Source organism: Phascolarctos cinereus, unplaced genomic scaffold (genome assembly GCF_003287225.1).
Source record: "Phascolarctos cinereus isolate Bilbo 61053 unplaced genomic scaffold, phaCin_HiC Scaffold_726;HRSCAF=1367, whole genome shotgun sequence".
Classification (NCBI taxonomy): Eukaryota; Metazoa; Chordata; class Mammalia; order Diprotodontia; family Phascolarctidae; genus Phascolarctos; species Phascolarctos cinereus.
In genome coordinates, this window is record NW_027556098.1 from 119,168,298 (window position 1) to 119,184,072 (window position 15,775).

The window sequence follows — 15,775 nt, forward strand, 5'->3', positions numbered from 1 at the left end:
TGTCCATTCCTGGAGGACCCCATTCAACCTCCCAGACATTCCCATCAGGATTCTCCCTAAACTCCTCCCCCAGTCACCCCAGCTTCAGGATCCTCCTCCCAGCCCCTCCTCTGGTCACCCCAAATTACTTGGCTGTATATAAGAACCATCCTGTCCCCCATTTAAACGCTGAGACTTCCTCATGCCCGCTTGTCCTTATAAGTGTCACTAATGTTCAATTTCCGTAAGAGTCTGGCCTGCATGTTTCATCTCTAATAAAACCTTGTCTTTGGCTGAAAGAAGACTTGGGTCAAATTAATTCAGGCAGAACCTGTGTGTTGTGATTTCAGGATCCCAGCACCCTTAGCATCTATACCTCACTAGTAAGGATGGATGGATCCAGTGAGGTCTTCGTGAGCACAGAAAATACATAGGTATGTTGGTAGAGTGGTGTACAAAAAGTCTGAGACACATAGTTTCTGGGTTTTTATTTCATTTATTTTATTTCATTTTATTAATCATACTAGCATATAATTAATAAAAGGGGTTAGTGACATTCTCAAATACCAAAGACCTTTCATGGAACCCACTCAATGCTTATATGCCCTTGGAAGAGTGGGTGTTCCTGAGGGTGGCAATCAATTCTGATTGGTTAACAAGTAATGAGAAAATGAATACTATAATGACACGTGGGCTTATTCTAATGAGAGTTTGGGGGTGACTCTCATCACTCGATCTTGGTCAAAAGATCTGTCTTATCTCTTATCCATACTACCCCTATCTAGGGCAATCTAAATAAGGGGTACACCTCTGCTCAGACCTGGCTGAGCGGGCCAGAATTCCCCTTAAATTTTTCGTAGGGTTCTTTACTCCCACCCAGGATGGAAAGGCAAATACCCCAGGGATTTTGGCAATCTCATCCATCAACAATGTCCTTTAGATGCTGGCTTGGCATCTAATAGAGAATGAGGAACTAGGAAGAAAAAAAAACCCCTAGATCTCCCCAGTAATTGGTTATTTAATAATCATTTGGGGAATAGCTGAATAAGTTATGAAGGGGATGGAATAAATAGTATGGTGCTAAAAGAAATGATGAAGGGGATGGTTTCAAAAAAACTTGGGAAACCTTATGTGAACCTGATGCAAAGTGAAGTGAACAGAACAAGAACAACTTATACAGTAGCAGCAATAATGTAATATTGTAAAGAAAATCAACTTTGGAAGACTTAGTAGTTCTGATCAATGAATGACTCACTGTAATTCCAAAGGACTCATGATGTAAAATGCTACCCACCTCCAGACTGAAATGATGAGTCCTCCTAATGGACTCAGTGCAGCATATCTTCTTTTTTTCTTCCTTTTTTTTTTGTGTGGGGGGGATATGGCTAATACAGGAATTTATTTTGTATGACTATACATATTTGTAATGGGTTTTGTTTTTCTTGCCTTCTCAATGAATGGGGAAGGAAGAAAGAGAATTTGGAACTGGAAATGAAATAGAGAGAGAGAGAGAGAGAGAGAGAGAGAGAGAGAGAGAGAGAGAGAGAGAGAGAGAGAGAGAGAGAGAGAGAGAGAGAGAAAGAGAGAGAGAGAGAGAGAGAGAGAGAGAGAGAGAGAGAGAGAGAGAAATAGTCTAGTTGCAAGTGTCCAACAGCTCCCTATACTGAAGTGCATTGGGAGCCTTAGGCTTGGGTTGGGCTGTAACCCCTTTCCCTAGTCTTGCATATTATTCCTTTTCCCTTTCTTTTGCTAGTTAGTAATTCTCCTATTTCTCTGTTATGTAGTCAAGGATAGCCCTTTGTCTCTTACCTTTCAATTTGATCTTTTTTTTTTGTGTACTATTTTAAAATTAATTTACTTATTTTTAGTTTTCAACATTCACTTCTGTAAGCTTTTGAGTTTTAAATTTTCTCCCCTTCCCTCTCCAAGATGACATGCAATCTGATACAGGCTATACATATACATTCCTATTAAACATATTTTCACATTAGTCATGTTGTAAAGTAGAATTAGAACCCAATAGGAGGAGTCACGAGAAAGAAGAAACAAAACAGAACAACAACAAAAAAAGAGCAAACAGTATGCTTCAATCTTCATCTGGACTCCATAGTTCTTTCTCTGGATGTGGATAGCATTTTCCATCATGAATCTTTTGGAGATGTCTTAGGTCCTTGCATTGTTGAGAAGAGATAGATCTATCAAAGTTAGTTATTGTACAACATGGCTGTTATTGTGTACAATGTTCTGGTTCTGCTCACTTCACTCAGCATCAGTTCATACAAAGTCTTTCCAGATTTTTCTGAAGTCCACCTTACTCATCATTTCTTATAGCGCAATGGTATTCCATTACATTCATACACCACAACTTGTTCAGCCATTCCCCCATTGATGGGCATTCCCTAATTTGCTAGCTTTTCTGCACCCTTCTCTAAAAATAATTGTTCACTCATTTTCTTTATTATTTCTCTTCCCTTTCTGCCTATTTCTGACTTTGGTTCTTTGATTTTTTTTATTCCTTTTTTAGTCCCTGTATTCCCCATAGCATTGAAGTTTCTAGGGTATCTATTTTGAGTTCCCTTTTCTAGTTTCTCTAGGATTACCTTGTAGCCTGTTCCCCCTCCCCTCCCCCCCAATGTGCCTCACTCTAATTCCTGTAGACGTAGAGAGGTTAGAAATATTACTCTATAATAATAATAATAATATTCTGTAATTCATTACTACTCCCTACCCTCCCCATGATCATCCCCCCCCCCATTTGTCAAAATCTCCTTTCTAGGTCCAGGTCTTCCAACTCTTCTATGTGTCAGTTGCTCCCAGAATCTCTGATTCTTCTTCTCCTGATGCAAAATGTGATCCATGGAGGAACAATACTCTTTCAGAGATAGCATCAGATCCATGTAAATTTTACCTATTGTAAGGCTTGTATATCCCCTTATAGGATCTCTCCCCTTACCTCCCCCATGGGAGCATTCTTCAGTGGGACCCCCTCCCACACTGCCCCCTTCCCTTTGCCACCTCATCCATTCTCTTGTAGGCTCCATTCCTCCTCAGATACTACAGTAGTTATTAGAATAGTAGATATACAGTAGTTATGCACCCTCTCATTCTGCAATCTAATCCCACAAAAAACATTGATTCACCTGTAGGTAGTGTGATGTGTGGTTTAGACCATGATGTTTCCGACCTACTCCTTCACTCTCACTTATTAGATTTCCATTTTCACTCATCTCCTTGTGCACTTTTAGAAAGAAATCTCTTAATTGTCCTTGTTAGTATCTTTTTCTTTGTAATTTTTTTCCTCCCTTCTTTCCTAGGGCAATTTGTATCATTTCTTGTATCTTCCTTGGTTGCTTTCTTGCATTTCTGTTGTTGGAAGCGCTCATGAATCAAACAATCTGCTTATGTCTGATTTTCAACCTCCTGGTTGTGCTTATATCATCCCATATTAGTTATATATGTCTTCCCTTTTTTTCTTCCCTCCTCATAGCCATCCTTTCCAGGATATGCCATCACATTCATGCACCACAATTTGTTCAACCATTTCTCAGCTGACAGGCACCCAACTATTGGCACTGTACACACACAAAAAATATTGCTATAAATATTTTGGTATATATGGGGCTTATTTTTTACCTCCTTCAGATTTATGCCCAGTAGCACCATCTCTGAATCAAAGTATGAACAACTCAACCCTTTTCTTGTATAACTCAAAAAAACCAATCCATGGCTCCACAACCAGTCTATTAACATTCCTGCTTTCTCATAGCCCTTTTGGCATTATTTCCATCTTTTATCATCACTGCCAATTTACTGGGTGTAAGATGAAACTTCAGAGTTGCTTTAATTAGCATTTTTGTTAACAAAGTGATTTTATCTCTTTGCTATGGTTTTAACTACTATAGATTTGTGGTATATCTATTTGGAGATTACAGGATGAAAAAGTAATACAGAAAAAAAAAACTTGACCAACCACATGACCTTCCTCCAAAGTCTCTATAAATAAAGATCCCAAAAGGTATTTCAAATTTAATGGCCAGGGAGCATGATGGGACTTAAAGCAATTTTCTGTAACTGCAGAATGAATTCAAAGAGTGAGACAGAATAACAGAAATTAAAAGTTCAATTAAATGCCTAAAGGTTTCTCTGGCTGGCTGTCTGTGGCTGTATGTCTGAATCACAAAAAAGCTGTGATAGCTAAGAGCAAAAAGGGCTGATATGACCCCCTTCCCCACAACTTCCATGTTAGGTCATCCTAAGCACCAGCAAATGCAGCAGAGAAAACAGACTAATAGAGGGTCCAGAATTAAGAAGACAGCTCACACCACGATGACCTGAAGATTCAATGGCTCTGCAGGGAAAGAAGTCTCAACATCAGAGGCAGAAAAGTCTTCCAGTGGGACACCATTAGAGTATGTTATCTAGGCCATGTGTACTCTCCTACCAGTGGTACAATGTCTTGTGGGACAGTATACTGCTCTGTATGTTGGGGAGGGGACAGATGGAGTAGAATTTTTCTTGTAATGTATTTTACTAAGCTACTTAAATGTCTTTTTGCTTTGAATTAGTGGTTAGTCTGGTAAGATTTGTGAGGGCTCATAATCTCTGGTTTTGAATGGATACTAATCAAAACTGTGCATCCCACAGTTGAAGACATCCAGGTTAAATGTTCTGTAAAATCAACAAGTATTCACTGAGCCCTCTGTGGTCAGCATTGTGTTAGCTGCTTTGGGGCAGTAAATAAAAATGTTGCTATTACTGACAGTAATTTACATATCAGAGCTATACCAATCAGACTACTGAGGGGTTTGGAAGGGCAAGGAATCTTAGGAGAAATAATGAAAAAAGTAGCAATGAAGGAGACCTAGTAGTATCAGATCTCAATTATTCTACAAAGCAATAATTATTCAAACAATTTGGTGCTGGTTAAAAAATAAAAGTGTATAGTGGAACAGATTAAGGAAAACCTAAAAGCAATAAAGCATATTACACTAGATTTTGATAAACCCAAGGATACCAACTATTGAGGAAAGGAGTCTCTATTTGATAAAAATTGCTGGGAAAACTGGAAAGCAATCTGGCAAAAATTAGTTCATTTGGAATTTCTTATAGTATATGACAAGATGTTAGTGTTTAGACTAACTACACTATGTCACATACTATAAGAAATAAGAAATGAATTAAAGGTCAAATCACAAAAAAACTGGAAGACAATGGAAGATCTCTTTTACAACCATAATGAATAATAAAATACTTACCTAGAGATATGATTAAAAAAGGTAGGTAAAATGAATAATTTTGATTACATAATATTGAGAAGTTTCTGCACAAATATCCAAGCCATAGATTCAATACTTATATACCATGGTGTACTGAAGAAGGGTTTATCTGGCTCTCAAAAAATGTGCTCCTGACAGTTTAAAGTTTAATGTGCACTATTAACATTTTCTCCATCACTGTAAGTCTAGAAATCATCAAAACAATAAATGGATTGCCAATTTGTAGCATGTTAATTTCTGAGGTGAAAATAACACTGAAAATAAATAATCTCTTTTCAGCTGCTTCCTTCTCCTATGATTGGAGAGTATCAATATCCGAGAACTCCTCCCTGACCTTTCACATAAGGTGGGGGCTGAGGATAGACAGTGGAATTCACCACTTTCCCCCTCCCTTACTCTCCACCTCCTTTACAGCTTCTTTTTATATGTTGCCTTCTCCTATTAGATTGTGAGCTCTCTGCAGACAGGGACTGCCTTTTGCTCTTCCTTGTATCCCCAGCACTTAGCACAGTGTCTGACTCATACTAGGTAGATACTTAATGTTTACTGACTGACTGATCATCTCTCAATAGCTGATCAAAGTGGGTCAAACGAGATGAACAGGTAGTTCACAAATGAAGAAATGTAAGCTATCAACAACTACAGGGAAAGTATAATCCAAGTCATTGGTAATAAGAAAAAATGAAAATCAAACAACTCTGAGATTCAACATCACATCCATCATTTTGGCAATGAAGAAAATAACCATTGCTGTAGGGATTATGAGACCACAGGCAATCTAATGCACTATTGGTGATATGAACTAGCTCAACCATTTTCTTCTAAGAAAAAAAAAAGAGAACTATAATCCCCAAGTCCTCTGACCTAGTGATAGTACCATTATGTAATTCTGGGAGTTCAAGGACAGAGGGAAAGCGCTTCTTTATATGAGAATACTTATAATAGCACTTTTTCCTTGGCAAAGAACTAGAAACAAAACAGTCAGCTATGAACTGGGGAATGGCTGACCAAATTGTATATAAATTCAATGTAATTTTGTTGTGTCATAAGAAAAAGGAATATGACATATTCAGAGAAGTGCACAAAGATGTGTATGAACTGATGCAGAGTGAGGTGAACAAGAACCAGGAGAACAAATTTATGATGGTCATGACATGAGGGGAAAAACTGTGAAAGACTTCAGAATTTTGAAGCTACAACCATTTATGACTTCCAAACACAGATGATGAATTGGATCTTCCACTTTTTGGTAGAAAGGTAACAGACTGGAGGAATACAACCAGACGTGCATTCTCAGACATGGCCAATATCTTTATTTGCTTTGCTGCACTGCACATATTTGGCATAAAGGATAACTTCTACTTGGGGGGAGTTGAGTTGGTGGGGAGTGACAGAGCATTCCAAAGACATTCTGAAAGTTGCAGAGTGGAAAGGGAAAAAAATAGATCAATTTGTGACTGCCTAGTTCAATTTATATTTATTTTTCAAAAAATCTATTGGTAAAACGTGGAAATTTCTTAATGACTTCATTGCTTCTTTAATAATGGAACCTCCTGCCTAGCAGCTGCTCCCATTCAACTTGGACAGTTCTTTCTGGTAAATAAAATTTCTTTGCTCCTCCTTATTGGCATAATGTTATCCAAGCCTTCTCCAACTTTCCTCCCAGCAATCTCTGCTTGGTGCCTTTATGGCATGTGTTTTCAGCACATAACATTCTGGGCAATGGGGTATTTTTCTATGGCCAGTTGTAACACAAAACACACACAACCTCCTGGAAGAGGCACTGCTTGTGTGAGAATATTTTATATTCTTCTGGAAGAGGCATTGCTGCTGAATCCTGGGTATGTACTGCTAAACCAAATGGAAGAAACCTAGGAGACCTACAAAGGTTCTTTCTCCTTTTAAGGGAGCTTAGGCCTAGTGGTCTTCTAAAGACTCCTTTATTGTATAAAAGAAAGAAATAACGCTAATGGTAAAAAACAAAGGTCATGTAAGAGAGAAAAAATGCTTTGGTAAGTCAACATTTGAGATATTTTGGCAAGTGGAACCCTTAACTCATAACCTTTAAGTGGCTAGCCAAAAGAAGGAAATTTTAGGGCTAATTAGGTTGTCAACAATCTTGATTTGATGATATGGGGACATCCTGTTATTAGAAAACACTGACAAAATAATGTCCTGGAACATGCTCTTTCTTTGGTTTATCGATGCAAATACTTTGGCCGTGTTTCGTGTACATCAACTCTCAGTACTCTGTAAATAATTCCATTTTGAATGTTAAGTATCTAACATGAAGGCCTTGTGGCACTTCCTTTAATCTTCTACTAAGGGAACCGGATACTTGCCAGTCATCTCTCTGAAGGAAGCTGTGCTTGATAGTACATTTTCAAATCAGTCTTTATTTCATGCTACTTAAGTGTTTCAGGTTTTTATTTTAATATCTTGCTAGTTTACATTAATGGCAACATACAGGTAATTTAAAATAACATACATGATATTGACATATTTATACTTCTTAGAAATGCTGGAATGTATTTACAGACATACAAATATATGACAGCGTTTTAAAAATTCCTTTACTAATTACACGTTTACAACATTTTTGAAATGATCAAATGAAAATGCTTTATTAAGCTCTTTCATTGTAATATTTATATAAAAAAAGTTTTCAAATGTCCACATTTTCCTTCATTCCTATATCTGTTTTAAAAGTCCATTTTTTATAAAACCATTAGAATTCATCTGGATAAGCACACATCACCAGATACCGTGGAGCTTCTAAAATAACAGAGATGATGAGTTATTTAATTAGTTGTGCTTTTTAAAAATAATAAGCCATAAGGGAAATGATAAACATTTTCCCACTTCCTCTGATTATAAAAGCCCTTTCTAAGTCAGATTAAAGAACAGGCACCAAAATGCTGCAATAGGAAAGAAAACATGATTGGTTCTTGCTTTTGTGTATGTTTTTTTTGGCAATTGGGGGTTAGTGACTTGCCCAGGGTCACACAGCTAGTAAGTGTCAACTGTTTGGTCTGAGGTCATATTTGAACTCAGGTCCTCCTGACTCCAAGGCTGGAGCTCTATCCACTGCGCCACCTAGCTGCCCCTGGTTCTTGTTTTTGACACAGAAAAAATACAATTCAAAACACAGGTGACATTTTTCTTTTCGTGACTGCAGCCAAAAAAATTGCAGGGAGCCAGAAAAATTCCTACCCCGACTCAAAATGCAATGAAAAGCTGCTGCAAGTTCATGTATGTTTTATATTAAGTACATGGATAGCTGAGACATTGTTTTAGGTACCTCTTTTTACCCAGCATATAAAGCTGGGAAGTACCACCCCTTCATTTTATAAATGAAGATGCTCATCTTACAGAAGAGCAGTGAAGTGAATTCTCAAAAACCACAAAGGTAGAAGGCAGGAGAGCCAGAATTTGAACCCAGATCCTTAAATGACAAACAGTGCTACTTCTACTATACTAGGCTACTCCTTAATGTGAGTTAAGTGGGTATGGGGACAGGGATTGGTCACACAGAGTTTTAGGTGCCAGTGTCTGCATTTGGATATATTTTTATTTAAATATTGTAGACCGCTTTATCTCTGGCTGTGGGAGTTTGTCAATAAACAAACAAAATTCACACAAGCATAAATCTTAAGTTCTAAGTCATACAGTTGGTGAGTTTGTGAGGACTCTCGAAAATGATGGGGTCTGGCTTCCACTACACTTGCTCCACTGCGATGGTTCATCCTTGAGAACCAGCCACCTGCACTACTGCCCCTATCCCCACCTGCATTAGGTGTAGCTCTGAGCTCAGAATCAGACTCCACTGTATCCCAGAACACATCAATAGTTGTTCCGTTTCAAACTTGGTCTAAATGACCACACTGTTAAGCTTCAGATTTCTATGCTAGAATAAGAGGGGTTTTATTTTGCTAGAAGTTCACAGGATTTGGAACTGGAAGGGATCCAATTCTTACACTTTGCAGACAGGGCTGCTGAGGTTCAGGGAGAGGAGCTGACCTGTCTAAGTCACAGGCGGGAGTAGCCTGGCTGGGACTCAAGCCCAGGTTTTCTGATCACTGGCATGCTCGGGTGATCAGACTGTGACACATTGTCAAGAAGAGTTTCATGCGTGAGAAATGGCATAAAGACGCTCCCTAGGAAATGAGGGATGGCAGATGGGCAGGGTGGCTCTGGAAGAAAAGACCACGTCTAGTGCAGTGGCTGGGCCCTCGAGGAGGATTCAGGGAAATACACAGCTAAGAATCGTGCAGGATGAGAACACAGGCACTCGCTCTAAAGAGGACTCTGTCACTGAAATGAAGTCTCACACTGAAGTCCACATACTGGCACCCATGAATCTAGACGACTGGCTCCTTATCCCTTCCAGACCCTATTAATTTGGTTTACAGAGGCAGCTAATGCTGAGAGATCTAACTTATGAGAGAACTGGCAACGAGGTTAATAGTAAAAGTAGCAAATGGGTCAGGCTTAAGTCACTGGCTGAGGATCCTTTGAATGGTTTCTTCCGCAGTGACAGACTTCAAAACAAGGTGATATCTTTAGGACAGGTGAGCAGGCTCATTGAATATTAGTGCTAGAAGAAAACAGATGTTATCTAGTCCAACTCCTTCCTTTTACAGATGAAGAAACTGAGACCCAGGGAGGTGAGTGTTTTGGCCATGGCCACAAGGCCGGTGGAAGAACTGAGACTCAAACCCAGGCCTTCAGGTCCAGTGATCTTTCTATGTAGCATGCTGTTTCTCAGTAGATTTCCCACCTTTCTAAGATGCCTATGATTAAATTCAATTATGGAAATTAGCACAGGCTTAGACCTAAAAGGAACTGAAGATTGTCTTTACTTATCTGCTTGTTTTTCAAGGCATTCTGTTAGCTTGAAGACTCAGAGAGTGTTTGCCTTGTATTCTCTCATCTAGTGCTATGGTAACTGTAATGAAGAGGTGATGGCTCTGAAAGAAAATGGGAATGGGAATGATGGTGTAGTGATCTTTCTTTCTTAAGCCTCAAGAATTGAGAACCTTCTTGCAAAGATCTATCTGGCTGCTCAGAAAAAAAAGATCAAAGACTCCAGCCAATGGAACCTTTTCCTACAAAGTCTGGACACAAATGGAACTGAGAGAAGACAGAGGTGGGCAAACCTGGGACATCGGGCTTAGGAGCAGATAAAATCTACCCTCTGTATCATATTATATACAGATTCTTTGGAAAAGACTCATCTATGGTACACCTATGATGAATGACACTGTACTAGTTTTGTTTTGGCTTTGATATGACATAACATGTCTTTTAGTTTAACTGATTCTTATGTGTGACCAGAAAATGATGGAACATTATTTCAGAAAGTCAATACTTAATTCTTTTTGTAGGACTTACGGAAGAGGATAAGAAGGTATCATGATTGTGTCTTAATGGGATCAAACTGTGTTCCTTTGAGGAAATTCTATTGGGTATCTTAAAGTAACCCATTGTACAATAAAACACGTGATATTAAAGCTGAATAGTCAGTCTGGGCCGGTAATTCTAGTTCAACAATAATCCTCCCACAGGACCAAATAAAGTGTACTTTAAGGGAGGCCAGAGTATTCCTTAAAACCAAATGGCATGATCTCCCCTAAAATGGAGAAATGAAGCAAAACATTCCTGTCAGGAATTCTGGAAATATTCCCTTCTAAGAAAACACACCCATACACACTTTCAAAAAACCAGATGCCTGGCAGTGGTAGTCACATCACCTCTCTCTTCTGCTTGGCCAAGACAAACCCTCAAGGTCCTGGTAGTCTTTATACAGCAGACAACTGGTGCTGCTGTTGCTTGGGTGGGGCAAGTTCAAGGAGGGCCTGGACGGTCACTGCTACCTGGGTCAAACCTTTTTCTTCTAAAATATGGAGAGGCAAACATAATCGCTCCTGAAAGGGGATAACATAACAGAAAAAAAATGAAAGAAAAGAAAATGGAATGAACACCACAGTTTAAAAAACAAAACAAAACAACCCTGCCCACTTACCAACTGAAAGATGAAATGTTAAGACATGAGAAAATCAACTAAAATACACAAAATCAAATGCATGGATTGTATCTCACGATTAATTATTCATGATAATTTATTCTAATAAATTAAGAGGGATAACTATACAGGCTGAATATATATCCACCATTACATATTAGTATGTTCCAATGACAGTCATTTTATTAATCAACAAAATTCAATTCAAAGAGAACATCTGGAAGGGACTGAAAATGGACAAGTGGCATATACTTCATTTTTCTAAGAGGAATATTACATAGCAAGAGTGGAGGACAGTTGGAATGGAAGAAACAATTTTTTTTATGACAAAGATCCAAATATAAGAGTAGACATCTGAAGTAGAAAAACTTTAAACTCTCTGACAATTTGCTAAGACCTGGAAGAGATCACTGAATCAAACATCTAGACTAAACCTCCTCATTTTACAGATGAGGAAACTGAGGCCTAGAGAGACTAAGTGACTTGCCCAAAGTCACACAGGTAGTAATCATCAGAGGCAGAGAGTAAACTCAGATCTTCTAGCTCCTACCACTGCACCACACTGTCTCTTAATGCACTACAAGGGAATGCTTTGGAAATTATATGTCAGTTACACCAGAGATGCTCACACAAAAATTCTGACAAACCAGGGAGCAATAAGCACGAGGTAGACTGTCATCTGCATATTTGGAAACTTGGGTTTTACTACTTTGAGAGAGACTATAAGAAAAGAAGGAAGTAGAGTTTGAGCTTTTGGGCTTTAGACTTATTCATATAAGGTAAATTCTCCTTAAGTGAGATTAATAGGGAGATGGGGTGGGGGGGCCAAGACATCAAGCTGAATTAGGGAAAAATTTGAATTACAGAAGTTTTTTGTTATTGTTTTAAGTGTATTTTTGTAGGGTTTAAGTGTGTATATAGTAATTAGAACTAAATTAACAAAACAATATCTCATAAGGGACATAACAAATTTCTGAAAATAATTAGAGGTTAATAGGTCAATGGTTTGTCTGCACATGTGTACTTGTAGAGGGTTTAAGGGCTTTAAACACCTTGTTCAGTCCTGCTTCCAAAATACATGCGATTAGTGAGCTCTTTCCCTATGAACTCAAAGTGGAAACTTCCCCTGGTACTTACAGGCCTGCTCTCACAAATTAGGAGAATCCTAATGAACAAAGTTTAACTATATGCCCAAACTGCTTGGGCAAGAAATGGGGTATACACAACACTAAAAGAACACAAGGAAGCTATCTGGATCCACTGACAATTTAAGTGCATTTATAAATGAAAAAAGATGATTTTCCTGTGCATTCATTTGCTTAATTTTCACAGGCACTCATTTCTCAGGGTTATTAATAAGACATTTTGCAAAAACTGTATTTAGTAAACAGTTATAATTAAAAATATAACATTTTCTTTCATGGCAGTTATTAATATTTATGCCATTTAATTATGTTTCTGATTTAGTAGGCTTTTTCTTGTTTGGCAAAATAAGATACCTAATATTTGGTAGTGTTGTTAAACTAGAATATTTGTATATATCTATAAGTGAATGAATTAAAATCTAGAATGAGTTTCTCTACACTGTTTTCTTCTCAGATCAGACAGTTTTCCTAAGTAGGAAGGCAGTGTTCTCAATAGAGACCACTAAACTGGGGGTCCCTCTCCTGTACAACAGCTCAGTGCAATCAGTTTAGACTTATATGTTTAGATGATGCACCTTTTATTTCCAATGCCCTTAGGGTCATAACTACATACAAAATGCAATAAAAACAAATGCTGTTTTATAATTATGGTTAAGGGGTTTTGCTTGTTTTTAAAGGAGAAAAACTGCTAGAATGATCACTGTCTCAATCATCCATCATCATAAGCAATAAAACACTGTTAAAAATAGGAAGGAAGGCACCAGTCTTCAATATTTACATTAGTACCCTAAGTAGCTGAGTACATTTCTGTGGTTGGTTGTCAACAGTGCAAACAGAGCTCTAATGACAAATTCCTTCATCCAATAACTGTCCTATCTAATAAGGAGGAAAGCTGAAGCAGACAGACACTCAGGCTGAATGTCGGATCTCAAACAAGAATGCCAAGTATCCCCAAAACAACTATCTTCTCTTCACTGAAATATTTTCTCCCCCTCCTTCTTCCATGGTCTAAGTTTAAATAAAAGAGCTCACGAGAATGACTGAAGTAAATGTTCAGGAATGCATTCTATGATGACTATAATCTAAGCTTAGTTATGAGGTAGTGCGCTCTAATATTCTCATCAGCAGGGCTTGAAGAGCAAATGCTCAACATTTCTGAAGGATGAATTCAAATTCCCTGCTTCCCACCCAAAGCAGAGGCTGCTGCCTAAAAGGAACAGAACTTCTGTGTCATTCTCCTCTATACTAAGGATGCCCAATGGGATAACATCTGCCTCACATGATACTTACAAAGACCTCTAATGTTTTTCACAAATGTCATAGGTTCCTGTCTGTATTCCAAGGAGGCAAAAATAGATCTTGGTCCAGGATAATGAACAGAGCAAGTCTGGATCAGCAAAAAGTCCAGACACTTTTACTTTCTTAAGCCCAATGCAGAAGGAAAAAAGGTCAGTTAAATTACTTTGCTTATTGCCTCCCATTTTGAATTTATATTATGGGCTTAAAATGGTGGTATATATAGAAGGCTTATATATAGGGGAAAAATACATATACTTTGCCAACACTAAATCTCATTGCTTGCTAGATAGAGAGACAACAAACAGCATGTGTATCTATGGATACAAACAGAGGAAGAGTCCCAATTTTTAGGTGTAGAAACAGCAAAGCAGTTTTGTTGACGTGAGTCAGGTGGCAACTAGAAACCAGCCACACATAACTTAAGAAATGGTGTCACTACTTTTCTGGTGGTTAGTACACTATTACAAAGTAAGGCTGGGTATTTTGCAAGGAAGAAACATTTTATTGCCATGGGTTACATGGGTGTCCTGTAAAAATGTTGGTCCCTGTCTTTTGGAAGTTAAGATCTATGTAAGTCTTTTAGTCTAAAAACAGGCTAAGGATTTATATCATGAAGTGTCTACAGCACTTTTAATAACAAGGAAAATGGGGTCAGGAGAACGGAGATATTCACTATAAAGTTATTCTCTAATTCCTATTCAGCAAATATGAATGTGGCAGACACTTATTGGAAGACTTTTTTTCAGCTGGAGTGAAAAACCCAGTTGTAGAACATACACAGAGAGAGCATTAAAGTACAGTAAAATGCCACAAAGCCCAGAAGCTGGGCAGATAAGGAGATAAAAGAGGATTCTTCTGAATGTGCCCCAAGAGAAAGAAGTGTTTCAACAGTCCTTTTAACGCTGAGGTTTAGCTGAAGGATGTCTGAAGGGGAACAAAGATTGTCCTGTCCAAAGTGTGAGCAGGAAAGGAAAACAGACAGAAAAACAAAGTCAGTGGATCAGAAGTACAGACTTTAGTACAGAATTATATCATGAAACCATATCAGTTATACTTCAAAACATACACATAATACCAGATTTCTTTTTATAATTGCAAGTAAATGAAAAGATTTTAAAAATAAGCATTTAAAAAATCCCTGTAATTACCCAGGCCTGATTCTACTAGTGAGTAGAGTAAAAATGGCTTGCTCCAGACTTACAGGATATGAAGAATATAATTTGCAAAGGTGTATGCTATCTTTTTATGCTAAATGAAGTTAATGTCTGTTAGGGGCTACAGGAGGCTGTGGCAAGCCTTCCTTGGTTCCCCCCACCCCCACTACAAGAAATGGTTTCTGGAAGGAATTAACAAATAGATGGGGCAGTAAGCAAGGTGTGCTAGAACAGGAAAAATCAAAGCCCTAAAGAACAGAACAACGAGTATGAGACAATAAGGAAATCAAGAGATCTGGAGATCAAATAATAAGTGACATTTATATAGTGCTTTGAGATGCAGCATGGAGTAGCAGATATTAATCAGTAAACATTTATCAAGCACCTACTATATGCCAGGCACTGTGTTAAGTGCTGGGGATACAAAAAGACGCAAGTTCCTATCTTCAAGAAGCTTATACTCTAATGGGGGGGGGAGAGAAATGTGCAACATGCAAACAAATATCTACAAAGTAAGCTACATACAGGATAAACAGGAAATAATTAACTGAGGGAAATCAGTAGAATTAAGAGGAGTTGGGAAAGGCTTCCTGTAAAAGATGGAATTTTATCTGGGACTTAGAGGAAGCCAAGGAGGTCAGCAGTTGGAGCAGAGGGCAAGTGTTACAGGGATGGAGGGCAGCCAGAGAAGGTATCTGGAGATGAGACAGAGTATTTTGTTCACAGAATAGATAGGATCAGTTAAGTTAGAGAATGAGCCTCGAGCCTCGGTATCACAAAGACTTACGTTCAAGTTTGGGCTCTGATACCTACCGGGCGTGCAACTCTAGGCAAGTCACTTAACCTCTCAGTCCTCTGGGAAACTTTCTAGAACTATAAACTGCAGGACACTTGCTG

General features: G+C 38.3%; 1 protein-coding gene across 1 annotated transcript in view; it reads right to left on the reverse strand.

Annotated features, from left to right (window-relative positions):
- Positions 1 to 7,664: 7,664 nt before the first annotated feature.
- Positions 7,665 to 15,775, reverse strand: part of LRCH3 (leucine rich repeats and calponin homology domain containing 3) — a 154,297-nt gene continuing 146,186 nt past the window's right edge. Inside the window, 1 exon segment of the mRNA XM_020986024.2 lies at positions 7,665 to 11,182. Coding sequence (XP_020841683.1) covers positions 11,057 to 11,182 — 126 coding nt within the window. The 3' untranslated portion in view covers positions 7,665 to 11,056.